This window comes from Scyliorhinus torazame, chromosome 22 (assembly GCF_047496885.1).
Source record: "Scyliorhinus torazame isolate Kashiwa2021f chromosome 22, sScyTor2.1, whole genome shotgun sequence".
Lineage (NCBI taxonomy): Eukaryota > Metazoa > Chordata > Chondrichthyes > Carcharhiniformes > Scyliorhinidae > Scyliorhinus > Scyliorhinus torazame.
The window spans coordinates 2,115,454-2,132,132 of NC_092728.1; the positions used below are offsets into that span (position 1 = coordinate 2,115,454).

The 16,679-nt window shown below is 62.4% G+C and overlaps 1 protein-coding gene across 2 annotated transcripts in view; it reads right to left on the reverse strand.

The window, feature by feature from the left end:
• Nucleotides 1-16,036, reverse strand: part of naa10 (N-alpha-acetyltransferase 10, NatA catalytic subuni) — a 37,979-nt gene extending 21,943 nt beyond the window's left edge. For both annotated transcript variants that reach the window (XM_072487823.1, XM_072487824.1), the window contains exons 1-3: nucleotides 15,909-16,036; nucleotides 4,646-4,744; nucleotides 4,125-4,183 (exon numbers count right to left, since the gene is read on the reverse strand). In XM_072487823.1, the coding sequence (XP_072343924.1) occupies nucleotides 4,125-4,183; nucleotides 4,646-4,744; nucleotides 15,909-15,929 (179 nt within the window). In that variant the 5' untranslated portion in view covers nucleotides 15,930-16,036. The remainder of the gene's footprint in view (nucleotides 1-4,124; nucleotides 4,184-4,645; nucleotides 4,745-15,908) is intronic.
• Between the last annotated feature and the right edge of the window lie 643 nt (nucleotides 16,037-16,679).

Consider the following 16,679-nt stretch of genomic DNA (forward strand, 5'->3'; position numbering starts at 1 on the left):
CCAGCTCCCTCGGCCCAGCTCCCTCGGCCCAGCTCCCTCGGCCCAGCTCCCTCGGCCCAGCTCCCTCTGCCCAGCTCCCTCTGCCCAGCTCCCTCTGCCCAGCTCCCTCTGCCCAGCTCCCTCTGCCCAGCTCCCTCTGCCCAGCTCCCTCTGCCCAGCTCCCTCTGCCCAGCTCCCTCTGCCCAGCCGCTTCTTAAATCTGCTATTTCAGCCAAAATGGACCTCACATTTATCCACATTAAACGCCACCTGCCAAACTTTGGCCCAATCTCCGAGCCTATCTTTATCCGTCTGTAAAATCTGTATCTCCTCTTCACTGCCTGCTTTCCCACCTATTGGATTGGATTTGTTTATTGTCACGTGTACCGAGGTACAGTGAAAAGTATTTTTCTGCGAGCAGCTCAACAGATCATTAAGTACATGAGAAGTAAAGGGAATAAAAGAAAATACATAATAGGGCAACACAACATATACAATGTAACTACATAAACACCGGCATCGGATGAAGCATACAGGGTGTAGTGTTAATGAGGTCAGTCCATAAGAGGGTCGTTTAGGAGTCTGGTGACAGTGGGGAAGAAGCTGTTTTTGAGTCTGTTCGTGCGTGTTCTCAGACTTCTGTATCTCCTGCCCGATGGAAGAAGTTGGAAGAGTGAGTAAGCCGGGTGGGAGGGGTCTTTGATTATACTGCCCGCTTTCCCCAGGCAGCGGGAGGTGTAGATGGAGTCAATGGATGGGAGGCAGGTTCGTGTGATGGACTGGGCGGTGTTCACGACTCTCTGAAGTTTCTTGCGGTCCTGGGCCGAGCAGTTGCCATACCAGGCTGTGATGCAGCCCGATAGGATGCTTTCTATGGTGCATCTGTCAAAGTTGGTACGGGTTAATGTGGACATGCCGAATTTCCTTAGTTTCCTGAGGAAGTATAGGCGCTGCTGTGCTTTCTTGGTGGTAGCGTCGATGTGGGTGGACCAGGATAGGTTTTTGGAGATGTGCACCCCTAGGAATTTGAAACTGCTAACCATCTCCACCTCGGCCCCGATGATGCTGACAGGGGTGTGGACAGCACTTTGCTTCCTGAAGTCAATGACCAGCTCTTTAGTATTGCTGACATTGAGGGAGAGATTGTTGTCGCTACACCACTCCACTAGGTTCTCTATCTCCCTCCTGTATTCGGACTCATCGTTATTCGAGATCCGGCCCACTATGGTCATATCGCCAGCAAACTTGTAGATGGAGTTGGAACCAAGTTTTGCCACGCAGTCGTGTGTGTACAGGGGGTAGAGTAGGGGGCTAAGTACGCAGCCTTGCGGGGCGCCGGTGTTGAGGACTATTGTGGAGGAGGTGTTGTTGTTCATTCTTACTGATTGTGGTCTGTTGGTCAGAAAATCGAGGATCCAGTTGCAGAGTGGGGAGCCAAGTCCTAGGTTTTGGAGCTTTGATATGAGCTTGGCTGGGATTATGGTGTTGAAGGTGGAGCTGTAGTCAATAAATAGGAGTCTAATGTAGGAGTCCTTGTTTTCGAGATGCTGTAGGGATGAGTGTAGGGCCAGGGAAATGGTGTCTGATGTGGACCGGTTGCAGCGGTATGCGAATTGCAGTGGATCAAGGCGTTCTGGGAGTATGGAGGTGATGCGCTTCATGATCAACCTCTCGAAGCACTTCATTACGACTGAAGTCAGGGCCACTGGTCGGTAGTCATTGAGGCACATTGCCTATTGTAGTATCAGCTGCAAATGAGGTTTGAAATATCATAACCAATGCATCCACTATCTCTGCTGTCCTCTCCCTGAATACCCTAGGGTGCAGGGCATCAGGTCCCGGAGACTTATCTGCATTTAATCCCATCAGTTTATTCAACACCGTTTTCTTAGTGATGGTTATTGCACCAAGTTCATCTGCATTAATTGTAGTTTTTGGAAAATTATCCTCTACCGTGAAGACAGAGGCAAAATATTGGTTCAGTGCCTTAGCCATCTGTGTGTTCCCCATTATTACCTCACCGGTATGGTCCTAGAAAGGACCAACATTTACTTTCGCTATTCTCTTTATATACGTATACAAGCTTTTGATATCACTGTTTATGTTTTCTTCTGGTTTCCTTCAGTAGTTCACCTTGGGCTTATTGATTCTATTTTTAGGAGCCTTTTGCTGAACCTTAAACTTCTCCCAATCCTCCAACTTACCACCAGCTTTTGCAGTATGTTTGCTTTTATGTCTTCCTTGTTTCGCTAGGGAACGTTTTTCTCCCTTTTCCAATTCCTCTCAGGAATATACTTTGAGAGGTAATCAATATCTCCCGGAACATCCATCATCGCTCCTCAACTGTCCTACCCTCAATTATTTGTGCCCAGTCTCCTTGGGCCGACTCTGCCCAACGCTAAAACTCTAGTATGGAACTCTGTCCCCTCTCGCTCAATCTGAATTTGAAATTCTGGCATGTGATCAGTCCTGAGAGGATCCTTAACAAGCCTATTTTGTCAACCCTTCTTTGTTTATCATACTAAATCAAAAATAGTCTGCTCCCTGGTTGGCTCCATAACATATTGCTGCAAGTAACAATTCCTCACACACTCTATAAAATCTCCCTCGAGGCTGCTTTTGCCAATTTGATTAATCCAGTCAATATGCATGTTAAGATCATCCATGATTACCGTTGTGTCCTTCTCAAAGGCCCTCATTATTTGGGTCATGGGGATAGGGTGGGGGCGTGAGACAAGGTCCCTCCTGGTGGACTAGTACAGGGGGTGGAGTCACACGGGATCGGGGGTGGGCTGGCAAGGTGGATACAGGGCTGGCTGGGCCTTGGAGGGCGGAGGGTGGCAATGGAGGGATGCTTTTCTAATTGGAGGGCTGTGACCAGTGGTGTTCCACAGGGATCAGTGTTGGGACCTTTGCTCTTTGTAGTATATATAAATGATTTGGAGGAAAATGTAACTGGTCTGATTAGTGAGTTTGCAGACGACACAAAGGTTGGTGGAATTGCGGATAGCGATGAGGACTGTCTGAGGATACAGCAGGATTTGGATTGTCTGGAGACTTGGGCGGAGAGATGGCGGATGGAGTTTAGTCCGGACAAATGTGAGGTAATGCATTTTGGAAGGGCTAATGCAGGTAGGGAATATACAGTGAATGGTAGAACCCTCAAGAGTATTGAAAGTCAAAGAGATCTAGGAGTGCAGGTCCACGGGTCATTGGGAGGGGCGGCGCAGGTGGAGAGGGTAGTCAAGAAGGCATACGGCATGCTTGCCTTCATTGGCCGGGGCATTGAGTATAAGAATTGGCGGGTCATGTTGCAGCTGTATGGAGCCTTGGTTGGGCCGCGCTTGGAGTATAGTGTTCAATTCTGGTCGCCACACTACCAGAAGGATGTGGAGGCTTTGGAGAGGGTGCAGAGGAGATTTACCAGGGTGTTGCCTGGTGTGGAGGGCATAGGCTATGAGGAGCGATTGAATGGACTCGGTTTGTTCTCGCTGGAACGAAGGAGGTTGAGGGGCGACCTGATGGAGGTATACAGAATTATGAGGGGCATAGACAGAGTGGATAGTCAGAGCCTTTTCCCCAGGGTAGAGGGGTCAATTACTAGGGGGCATAGGTTTAAGGTGAGAGGGGCAAGGTTTAGAGTAGATGTACGAGGCAAGTTTTTTACGCAGAGGGTAGTGGGTGCCTGGAACTCACTACCGGAGGAGGTAGTGGAAGCAGGGACGATAGGGACATTTAAGGGGCATCTTGACAAATATATGAATAGGATGGGAATAGAAGGATACGGACCCAGGAAGTGTAGAAGATTGTAGTTTAGTCGGGCAGTATGGTCGGCACGGGCTTGGAGGGCCGAAGGGCCTGTTCCTGTGCTGTACATTTCTTTGTTCTTTGTGAGCCTGGGTACGATGCACTTTCAGAGGGTCAATGCAGACTCACTGGGCCAAATGCCCTCAGTTTGCCCTGTAAGGATTCTGTGAAACACAACAGAAAGGAATAGAAGGATATGGGAATAGGGGGAGCTGCAGTTACGGGCGTGAGGAGGCTGGTATGGGGCAGATACCCCAGCACGGGGCGGATCGGCCTGATTCCGTGCTGTCTGTTCCCGAACAGTTGAACAAGCAAATACCAGCTTGTCTCTCACTTACATTTTAGCCAGGACATAACCCACAATCTTCCCATTCTCATCCTCTGCGATGTAAGAAAGCTGGAAGGAACAACAAGGACAGTGAGTGACGGACACAAAAAAAACTGTTCACTGTCAGTCACCAGTCAGACCCCCCCCCCCCCCGAAAAAACACCCGGCTGTTGCCGAGGCGCTGTGGGGGACCGCGCTGTGGGAGGGTCGGCACTGGGTCGCGATGTTGCAGGGCCGCGCTGTGGGTGGCCGCGCTGTGGGAGGTTCGGCACTGGGCCGTGCTGTTGCAGGGCCGCGCTGTGGGGGACCCGCTGTGGCAGGATTGCGCTATGGGGGGGGGGGGTTGGCACTGGGTTGCGCTGTGGCGGGCCGCGCTGGGGGGGCGCTGTGGCAGGGTTGCACGGTAGCAGGGCTGCGCTGTGTGGGGGGTCGACACAGGGCCGCTCTGTGGAGAGCCGCGCTGTGGCAGGGCCGGGGCAGGATTGTGCTGTGGGAGGTGATCAGCCGAGCGGCACTGGCGCCAATTCCCACCTGGGGCCACGATAAGCCATGGTAGAAGTAATATTTCATCTGGTAGTTCTCAGGCAGGCACAGCAGGTTACAGTGCTGCATGTTCATCAAGTCTTCAGGCTGCGACAGACAAGAGAAACCGTCAGTCATGTACATTAGTCCATCCCACAGGCCAAACAAGGGACAGGAGGGCAGGCCATTCAGCCCATCCAGCCTGTTCCACCACCACGGCTGTTAGGACATTTCCAAGCCCTTTACACCGACACGCCCCCCATAACCCTTCACCTCGTAGTTTACCAGGAATCGAACAATCGCTGTTTAAACAGACTCAATGACTCCACTGCCTCTGCGATAGAGAATTCCAACGGTTCACAACCCTCAGTGTAAAGAAATTCCTCTTCCTCTCAGTCCCAAGTGGCTTCACCCTCATTTTGAAATTCTGCCCCTGGTTCTAAACACCCCGGCCAAGGGAAACATCTGACGTATGTCCACCTGCTGTCTGCTTCTTTAAGTATTTGTAGGTGTCAATGAGATTGCCTCTTGTTCTAGAGAATACAGGCCCCAGTTTGCCCCAATCTATCTTTACAAGACAAAGAACAAAACAAAGAACAAAGAAATGTACAGCACAGGAACAGGCCCTTCGGCCCTCCAAGCCCGCGCCGACCATACTGCCCGACTAAACTACAATCTTCTACACTTCCTGGGTCCGTATCCTTCTATTCCCATCCTATTCATATATTTGTCAAGATGCCCCTTAAATGTCCCTATCGTCCCTGCCTCCACTACCTCCTCCGGTAGTGAGTTCCAGGCACCCACTACCCTCTGCGTAAAAAACTTGCCTCGTACATCTACTCTAAACTTTGCCCCTCTCACCTTAAACCTATGCCCCCTAGTAATTGACCCCTCTACCCTGGGGAAAAGCCTCTGACTATCCACTCTGTCTATGCCCCTCATAATTTTGTATACCTCTATCAGGTCGCCCCTCAACCTCCTTCGTTCCAGTGAGAACAAACCGAGTTTATTCAATCGCTCCTCATAGCTTATGCCCTCCATACCAGGCAACATTCTGGTAAATCTCTTCTGCACCCTCTCTAAAGCCTCCACATCCTTCTGGTAGTGTGGCGACCAGAATTGAACACTATACTCCAAGTGTGGCCTAACTAAGGTTCTATACAGCTGCAACATGACTTGCCAATTCTTATACTCAATGCCCCGGCCAATGAAGGCAAGCATGCCGTATGCCTTCTTGACTACCTTCTCCACCTGTGTAGCCCCTTTCAGTGATCTGTGGACCTGTACTCCTAGATCTCTTTGACTTTCAATACTCTTGAGGGTTCTACCATTCACCGTATATTCCCTACCTGCATTAGCCCTTCCAAAATGCATTACCTCACATTTGTCCAGGTTAAACTCCATCTGCCATCTCTCCGCCCAAGTCTCCAGACAATCTAAATCCTGCTGTATCCTCAGACAGTCCTCATCGCTATCCGCAATTCCACCAACCTTTGTGTCGTCTGCAAACTTACTAATCAGACCAGTTACATTTTCCTCCAAATCATTTATATATACTACAAAGAGCAAAGGTCCCAGCACTGATCCCTGTGGAACACCACTGGTCACAGCCCTCCAATTAGAAAAGCATCCCTCCATTGCTACCCTCTGCCTTCTATGGCCTAGCCAGTTCTGTATCCACCTTGCCAGTTCACCCCTGATCCCGTGTGACTCCACCTTTTGTACTAGTCTACCATGAGGGACCTTGTCAAAGGCCTTACTGAAGTCCATATAGACAACATCTACTGCCCTACCTGCATCAATCATCTTAGTGACCTCCTCGAAAAACTCTATCAAGTTAGTGAGACACGACCTCCCCTTCACAAAACCGTGCTGCCTCTCACTAATACGTCCATTTGCTTCCAAATGGGAGTAGATCCTGTCTCGAAGAATTCTCTCCAGTAATTTCCCTACCACTGAAGTAAGGCTCACCGGCCTGTAGTTCCCGGGATTATCCCTGCCACCCTTCTTAAACAGAGGAACAACATTGGCTATTCTCCAGTCCTCCGGGACATCCCCTGAAGACAGCGAGGATCCAAAGATTTCTGTCAAGGCCTCAGCAATTTCCTCTCCAGCCTCCTTCAGTATTCTGGGGTAGATCCCATCCGGCCCTGGGGACTTATCTACCTTAATATTTTTTAAGACACCCAACACCTCGTCTTTTTGGATCACAATGTGACCCAGGCTATCTACACCCCCTTCTCCAGACTCAACATCTACCAATTCCTTCTCTTTGGTGAATACTGATGCAAAGTATTCATTTAGTACCTCGCCCATTTCCTCTGGCTCCACACATAGATTCCCTTGCCTATCCTTCAGTGGGCCAACCCTTTCCCTGGCTACCCTCTTGCTTTTTATGTAAGTGTAAAAAGCCTTGGGATTTTCCTTAACCCTATTTGCCAATGACTTTTCATGACCCCTTCTAGCCCTCCTGACTCCCTGCTTAAGTTCCTTCCTACTTTCCTTATATGCCACACAGGCTTCGTCTGTTCCCAGCCTTTTAGCCCTGACAAATGCCTCCTTTTTCTTTTTGACGAGGCCTACAATATCATTCGTCATCCAAGGTTCCCGAAAATTGCCGTATTTGTCTTTCTTCCTCACAGGAACATGCCTGTCCTGTATTCCTATCAACTGACACTTGAAAGCCTCCCACATGTCAGATGTTGATTTGCCCTCAAACATCCGCCCCCAATCTATGCTCTTCAGTTCCCGCCTAATATTGTTATAATTAGCCTTCCCCCAATTTAGCACATTCATCCTCGGACCACTCTTATCCTTGTCCACTAGTACTTTAAAACTTACTGAATTGTGGTCACTGTTACCGAAATGCTCCCCTACTGAAACATCTACCACCTGGCCGGGCTCATTCCCCAATACCAGGTCCAGTACCGCCTCTTCCCTAGTTGGACTGTTTACATATTGTTTTAAGAAGCCCTCCTGGATGCTCCTTACAAACTCTGCCCCGTCTAAGCCCCTGGCACTAAGTGAGTCCCAGTCAATATTGGGGAAGTTGAAGTCTCCCATCACCACAACCCTGTTGTTTTTACTCTTTCCAAAATCTGTCTACCTATCTGCTCCTCTATCTCCCGCTGGCTGTTGGGAGGCCTGTAGTATACCCCCAACATTGTGACTGCACCCTTCTTATTCCTGATCTCTACCCATATAGCCTCACTGCCCTCTGAGGTGTCCTCTCGCTGTATAGCTGTGATACTCTCCTGAACAAGTAGCGCAACTCCGCCTCCCCTTTTACATCCCCCTCTATCCCGCCTGAAACATCTAAAACCTGGAACGTTTAGCTGCCAATCCTGCCCTTCCCTCAACCAGGTCTCTGTAATGGCAACAACATCATAGTTCCAAGTAGTAATCCAAGCTCTAAGTTCATCTGCCTTACCCGTAATGCTCCTTGCATTAAAACATATGCACTTCAGGCCACCAGACCCGCTGTGTTCAGCAACTTCTCCCCGTCTGCTCTGCCTCAGAGCCACACTGTCCATATTCCCTAGTTCTCCCTCAACGCTCTCACCTTCTGACCTATTGCTCCCGTGCCCACCCCCCTGCCATACTAGTTTAAACCCTCCCGTGTGACAGTCCCGCCATCCCCGGAACAACCCTGGTGAAGAGCGACTGGATTCAGGACACCGACACACATCAGCTGGGCGAATGGCCTGCTTCCGAGAGTCAGCCAGGGCTCCTGTCCCTCCTTGAACGAATCCCACTCGACAGCGCGTGCCGAGGTCAATCCGGGATGGGCCGCCAACGGCAGCCTGTCTGGCCGAACAAGCGAGGGTGCAAATTCTATCAGCCGGGGAGAACGTCCGGGGCAACTCCTTCGAAATTCATTGCGGGGCCGTGGGCATCACTGCCCGTCCCTAACTGGGGCTGGTTCAGCTCAGTGGGCTAAATCGCTGGCTTTGAAAGCAGGCCAGCAGCGCGGGTTCGATTCCCGTACCAGCCTCCCCGAACAGGCGCCGGAATGTGGCGACTAGGGGCTTTTCACAGTAACTTCATTTGAAGCCGACTCGTGACAATAAGGCTGCATGCGGACCGGGAGTGCGGACCGGGAGTGGGGACCGGGAGTGGGGACCGGGAGTGGGGACCGGGAGTGCGGACCGGGAGTGCGGACCGGGACTGGGGACCGGGAGTGCGGACCGGGAGTGCGGACCGGGAGTGCGGACCGGGACTGGGGACCGGGACTGCGGACCGGGAGTGCGGACCGGGAGTGCGGACCGGGAGTGCGGACCGGGACTGGGGACCGGGAGTGGGGACCGGGACTGGGGACCGGGAGTACGGACCGGGAGTGCGGACTAGGGGCTTTTCACAGTAACTTCATTTGAAGCCGACTCGTGACAATAAGGCTGCATGCGGACCGGGAGTGGGACCGGGAGTGCGGACCGGGAGTGGGGACCGGGAGTGGGGACCGGGAGTGGGGACCGGGAGTGCGGACCGGGAGTGCGGACCGGGACTGGGGACCGGGAGTGCGGACCGGGAGTGCGGACCGGGACTGGGGACCGGGACTGCGGACCGGGAGTGCGGACCGGGAGTGCGGACCGGGACTGGGGACCGGGAGTGGGGACCGGGACTGGGGACCGGGAGTGCGGACCGGGACTGCGGACCGGGAGTGCGGACCGGGAGTGCGGACCGGGAGTGGGGACCGGGACTGGGGACCGGGACTGGGGACCGGGAGTACGGACCGGGAGTGCGGACCGGGAGTGCGGACCGGGAGTGCGGACCGGGACTGGGGACCGGGAGTGGGGACCGGGACTGGGGACCGGGACTGGGGACCGGGACTGGGGACCGGGAGTGGGGACCGGGAGTGCGGACCGGGAGTGGGGACCGGGAGTGCGGACCGGGACTGGGGACCGGGAGTACGGACCGGGAGTGCGGACCGGGAGTGCGGACCGGGACTGGGGACCGGGAGTGGGGACCGGGAGTGGGGACCGGGAGTGGGGACCGGGAGTGGGGACCGGGAGTGGGGACCGGGAGTGGGGACCGGGAGTGCGGACCGGGAGTGCGGACCGGGACTGGGGACCGGGAGTGCGGACCGGGAGTGGGGACCGGGAGTGGGGACCGGGAGTGGGGACCGGGAGTGGGGACCGGGAGTGGGGACCGGGAGTGGGGACCGGGAGTGGGGACCGGGAGTGCGGACCGGGAGTGGGGACCGGGAGTGCGGACCGGGAGTGCGGACCGGGAGTGGGGACCGGGACTGGGGACCGGGAGTGCGGACCGGGAGTGGGGACCGGGAGTGCGGACCGGGAGTGGGGACCGGGAGTGGGGACCGGGAGTGCGGACCGGGAGTGCGGACCGGGAGTGCGGACCGGGAGTGGGGACCGGGAGTGGGGACCGGGAGTGCGGACCGGGAGTGGGGACCGGGAGTGCGGACCGGGAGTGGGGACCGGGAGTGGGGACCGGGAGTGCGGACCGGGAGTGGGGACCGGGAGTGCGGACCGGGAGTGGGGACCGGGAGTGGGGACCGGGAGTGGGGACCGGGAGTGGGGACCGGGAGTGGGGACCGGGAGTGCGGACCGGGAGTGGGGACCGGGAGTGCGGACCGGGAGTGGGGACCGGGAGTGCGGACCGGGAGTGCGGACCGGGGACCGGGAGTGGGGACCGGGAGTGCGGACCGGGAGTGCGGACCGGGAGTGCGGACCGGGAGTGGGGACCGGGAGTGGGGACCGGGAGTGGGGACCGGGAGTGGGGACCGGGAGTGCGGACCGGGAGTGCGGACCGGGAGTGCGGACCGGGAGTGGGGACCGGGAGTGGGGACCGGGTGTGGGGACCGGGAGTGGGGACCGGGAGTGCGGACCGGGAGTGGGGACCGGGAGTGCGGACCGGGAGTGGGGACCGGGAGTGGGGACCGGGAGTGCGGACCGGGACTGGGGACCGGGAGTGCGGACCGGGAGTGGGGACCGGGAGTGCGGACCGGGAGTGGGGACCGGGAGTGCGGACCGGGAGTGGGGACCGGGAGTGGGGACCGGGAGTGCGGACCGGGAGTGGGGACCGGGAGTGCGGACCGGGAGTGCGGACCGGGAGTGCGGACCGGGAGTGGGGACCGGGAGTGGGGACCGGGAGTGCGGACCGGGAGTGGGGACCGGGAGTGGGGACCGGGAGTGGGGACCGGGAGTGGGGACCGGGAGTGGGGACCGGGAGTGCGGACCGGGAGTGGGGACCGGGAGTGGGGACCGGGAGTGGGGACCGGGAGTGCGGACCGGGAGTGGGGACCGGGAGTGCGGACCGGGAGTGGGGACCGGGAGTGCGGACCGGGAGTGGGGACCGGGAGTGGGGACCGGGAGTGGGGACCGGGAGTGCGGACCGGGAGTGGGGACCGGGAGTGCGGACCGGGAGTGGGGACCGGGAATGGGGACCGGGAGTGGGGACCGGGAACCGGGAGTGGGGACCGGGAGTGGGGACCGGGAGTGCGGACCGGGAGTGGGGACCGGGAGTGCGGACCGGGAGTGGGGACCGGGAGTGCGGACCGGGAGTGGGGACCGGGAGTGGGGACCGGGAGTACGGACCGGGAGTGGGGACCGGGAGTGGGGACCGGGAGTACGGACCGGGACTGGGGACCGGGAGTGCGGACCGGGAGTGGGGACCGGGAGTGGGGACCGGGAGTGGGGACCGGGAGTGGGGACCGGGAGTACGGACCGGGACTGGGGACCGGGAGTGGGGACCGGGAGTGCGGACCGGGAGTGCGGACCGGGAGTGGGGACCGGGAGTACGGACCGGGAGTCCGGACCGGGACTGGGGACCGGGAGTGGGGACCGGGAGTGGGGACCGGGACTGGGGACCGGGACTGGGGACCGGGAGTGCGGACCGGGAGTGCGGACCGGGAGTGGGGACCGGGACTGGGGACCGGGAGTGCGGACCGGGAGTGGGGACCGGGAGTGGGGACCGGGAGTGCGGACCGGGAGTGGGGACCGGGACTGGGGACCGGGAGTGGGGACCGGGAGTGGGGACCGGGAGTGGGGACCGGGAGTGCGGACCGGGAGTGCGGACCGGGAGTGGGGACCGGGAGTGGGGACCGGGAGTGGGGACCGGGAGTGCGGACCGGGAGTGGGGACCGGGAGTGGGGACCGGGAGTGGGGACCGGGAGTGCGGACCGGGAGTGGGGACCGGGAGTGCGGACCGGGAGTGCGGACCGGGAGTGGGGACCGGGAGTGCGGACCGGGACTGGGGACCGGGACTGGGGACCGGGAGTGCGGACCGGGAGTGCGGACCGGGAGTGCGGACCGGGGACCGGGAGTGGGGACCGGGAGTGGGGACCGGGAGTGGGGACCGGGAGTGGGGACCGGGAGTGCGGACCGGGGACCGGGAGTGGGGACCGGGAGTGCGGACCGGGAGTGGGGACCGGGAGTGGGGACCGGGAGTGGGGACCGGGAGTGCGGACCGGGAGTGGGGACCGGGAGTGCGGACCGGGACTGGGGACCGGGAGTGCGGACCGGGGACCGGGAGTGCGGACCGGGAGTGCGGACCGGGACTGGGGACCGGGACTGGGGACCGGGAGTGCGGACCGGGAGTGGGGACCGGGAGTGGGGACCGGGAGTGCGGACCGGGGACCGGGAGTGGGGACCGGGAGTGGGGACCGGGAGTGGGGACCGGGAGTGCGGACCGGGACTGCGGACCGGGAGTGGGGACCGGGAGTGGGGACCGGGAGTGGGGACCGGGAGTGCGGACCGGGAGTGCGGACCGGGAGTGCGGACCGGGAGTGCGGACCGGGAGTGCGGACCGGGAGTGGGGACCGGGAGTGCGGACCGGGAGTGCGGACCGGGAGTGCGGACCGGGGACCGGGAGTGGGGACCGGGAGTGCGGACCGGGAGTGCGGACCGGGAGTGGGGACCGGGAGTGGGGACCGGGAGTGGGGACCGGGAGTGGGGACCGGGAGTGGGGACCGGGAGTGCGGACCGGGAGTGCGGACCGGGAGTGGGGACCGGGAGTGCGGACCGGGGACCGGGAGTGGGGACCGGGAGTGCGGACCGGGAGTGGGGACCGGGAGTGGGGACCGGGAGTGGGGACCGGGAGTGCGGACCGGGAGTGGGGACCGGGAGTGGGGACCGGGAGTGGGGACCGGGAGTGCGGACCGGGAGTGCGGACCGGGAGTGGGGACCGGGAGTGGGGACCGGGAGTGCGGACCGGGAGTGGGGACCGGGGACCGGGAGTGCGGACCGGGAGTGGGGACCGGGAGTGGGGACCGGGAGTGGGGACCGGGAGTGCGGACCGGGAGTGCGGACCGGGAGTGGGGACCGGGAGTGGGGACCGGGAGTGCGGACCGGGGACCGGGAGTGGGGACCGGGAGTGCGGACCGGGAGTGGGGACCGGGAGTGGGGACCGGGAGTGGGGACCGGGAGTGGGGACCGGGAGTGGGGACCGGGAGTGGGGACCGGGAGTGGGGACCGGGAGTGGGGACCGGGAGTGGGGACCGGGAGTGGGGACCGGGAGTGGGGACCGGGAGTGGGGACCGGGAGTGCGGACCGGGACTGGGGACCGGGACTGGGGACCGGGACTGGGGACCGGGAGTGGGGACCGGGGACCGGGAGTGCGGACCGGGAGTGGGGACCGGGACTGGGGACCGGGAGTGCGGACCGGGAGTGCGGACCGGGAGTGGGGACCGGGAGTGGGGACCGGGAGTGGGGACCGGGAGTGCGGACCGGGACTGGGGACCGGGAGTGGGGACCGGGAGTGGGGACCGGGAGTGCGGACCGGGAGTGGGGACCGGGACTGGGGACCGGGAGTGCGGACCGGGAGTGGGGACCGGGACTGGGGACCGGGAGTGGGGACCGGGAGTGCGGACCGGGAGTGGGGACCGGGAGTGGGGACCGGGAGTGGGGACCGGGACTGGGGACCGGGAGTGCGGACCGGGAGTGGGGACCGGGAGTGCGGACCGGGACTGGGGACCGGGACTGGGGACCGGGACTGGGGACCGGGAGTGGGGACCGGGAGTGGGGACCGGGAGTGCGGACCGGGAGTGGGGACCGGGAGTGGGGACCGGGAGTGGGGACCGGGAGTGGGGACCGGGAGTGGGGACCGGGAGTGGGGACCGGGAGTGCGGTCCGGGAGTGGGGACCGGGAGTGCGGACCGGGAGTGGGGACCGGGAGTGCGGTCCGGGAGTGGGGACCGGGAGTGCGGTCCGGGAGTGGGGACCGGGAGTGCGGTCCGGGAGTGGGGACCGGGGACCGGGAACCGGGAGTGGGGACCGGGAGTGGGGACCGGGGACCGGGAGTGGGGACCGGGAGTGGGGACCGGGAGTGGGGACCGGGACTGGGGACCGGGAGTGGGGATCGGGACTGGGGACCGGGAGTGCGGACCGGGAGTGCGGACCGGGAGTGGGGACCGGGAGTGGGGACCGGGAGTGGGGACCGGGACTGGGGACCGGGAGTGGGGACCGGGAGTGGGGACCGGGACTGGGGACCGGGAGTGCGGACCGGGAGTGGGGACCGGGAGTGGGGACCGGGAGTGGGGACCGGGAGTGCGGACCGGGAGTGGGGACCGGGAGTGGGGACCGGGACTGGGGACCGCGAGTGCGGACCGGGAGTGCGGACCGGGAGTGGGGACCGGGAGTGGGGACCGGGACTGGGGACCGGGGACCGGGAGTGGGGACCGGGAGTGCGGACCGGGAGTGCGGACCGGGAGTGGGGACCGGGAGTGGGGACCGGGACTGGGGACCGGGAGTGGGGATCGGGACTGGGGACCGGGAGTGGGGACCGGGAGTGGGGACCGGGAGTGCGGACCGGGAGTGCAGACCGGGAGTGGGGACCGGGAGTGGGGACCGGGAGTGCGGACTGGGGACCGGGAGTGCGGACCGGGAGTGGGGACCGGGAGTGGGGACCGGGACTGGGGACCGGGACTGGGGACCGGGAGTGGGGATCGGGACTGGGGACCGGGAGTGGGGACCGGGAGTGGGGACCGGGACTGGGGACCGGGAGTGGGGATCGGGACTGGGGACCGGGACTGGGGACCGGGAGTGGGGATCGGGACTGGGGACCGGGAGTGGGGACCGGGAGTGGGGACCGGGAGTGCGGACCGGGAGTGGGGACCGGGGACCGGGAGTGCGGACTGGGGACCGGGAGTGGGGACCGGGAGTGGGGACCGGGACTGGGGACCGGGAGTGGGGACCGGGACTGGGGACCGGGACTGGGGACCGGGAGTGCGGACCGGGAGTGGGGACCGGGACTGGGGACCGGGAGTGCGGACCGGGAGTGGGGACCGGGAGTGGGGACCGGGACTGGGGACCGGGAGTGGGGACCGGGAGTGGGGACCGGGAGTGCGGACCGGGAGTGGGGACCGGGAGTGCGGACCGGGAGTGGGGACCGGGAGTGGGGACCGGGAGTGGGGACCGGGACTGGGGACCGGGAGTGGGGACCGGGAGTGGGGACCGGGAGTGCGGACCGGGAGTGGGGACCGGGGACCGGGAGTGGGGACCGGGAGTGGGGACCGGGACTGGGGACCGGGACTGGGGACCGGGAGTGGGGACCGGGAGTGCGGACCGGGAGTGGGGACCGGGGACCGGGACTGGGGACCGGGAGTGGGGACCGGGAGTGGGGACCGGGACTGGGGACCGGGACTGGGGACCGGGACTGGGGACCGGGAGTGGGGACCGGGAGTGGGGACCGGGAGTGGGGACCGGGAGTGGGGACCGGGAGTGGGGACCGGGAGTGGGGACCGGGACTGGGGACCGGGACTGGGGACCGGGACTGGGGACCGGGAGTGGGGACCGGGAGTGGGGACCGGGAGTGGGGACCGGGAGTGGGGACCGGGACTGGGGACCGGGAGTGCGGACCGGGAGTGGGGACCGGGAGTGGGGACCGGGAGTGGGGACCGGGAGTGGGGACCGGGACTGGGGACCGGGAGTGGGGACCGGGAGTGGGGACCGGGACTGGGGACCGGGAGTGCGGACCGGGAGTGGGGACCGGGAGTGGGGACCGGGAGTGGGGACCGGGAGTGGGGACCGGGAGTGCGGACCGGGGACCGGGAGTGGGGACCGGGAGTGGGGACCGGGGACCGGGAGTGGGGACCGGGAGTGGGGACCGGGGACCGGGAGTGGGGACCGGGAGTGGGGATCGCTGACCATGGAGCAGGCCTGGGGGGGGGGGCCGCCATCTTGGGCAGCGTGGGGACCGGGCCCGGCCTGAACTCCAGGCCCAGGCTCCGTTTGCGGCCTAGTGCCGGCTCCGGATCCCCGGCCTGGCCCTCGGGCGGCCCCGGGCTCCTCCCGCCCGATCCCCGGCCTCGGGCCCTCACCCGGGCGTTGCGGATGTTCATGGCGCCGCCGATCTCGCTCCTCTCTCGCGCTCGCTGCCGCCCCGCCCCTCGCTTCCCATTGGGCGGCCTCTCCGCCACTCGGCGGCCGCCATCCTCGCACCACCTGACCCACCTCCAATCGCAGCCTCCAGCCCAGTGCCCCCACCCCCGCCACCCATTGGGCGGCGGGTCCACCAATCACCGGTCGACGGCCCCGCACCAACTGGCCCGCCTCCAATCACAGCCTGCGGTCCCGCCTCCCATTGGGCGGCCGCTCCGCCAATCAGCGCCCTCCGTTCCCACCAACACCTGACTCGTCTCCAATCACAGCCTCTGCCCCGACCCCCGCTTCCCATTGGGCGCGTCTGCGCCAATCAGCGCCAGGGACGGGGCTGACGGACGGCCGGTAGGGCCAATAACCGGGCTGAAAGGCGAAACCGCCCACTGACAGCTCACCAATCCGCAGCGTTGCTCAAGGATTGACGGCCCAACCCACCAATCAGGACGAGATGCCGCAATCACCGCTCAGCCAATGAGCTGCAAAGCCCGACCCAGACTGGGATCGTCCTGATCCAGGACCCAGACTGGGATCTTCCTGATCCACAACCCAGACTGGGATCTTCCTGATCCAGGGCCCAGACTGGGATCTTCCTGATCCAGGACCCAGACTGGGATCTTCCTGATCCAGGGCCCAGACTGGGATCTTCCTGATCCACAACCCAGACTGGGATCGTCCTGATCCACAACCCAGACTGGGATCTTCCTGATCCA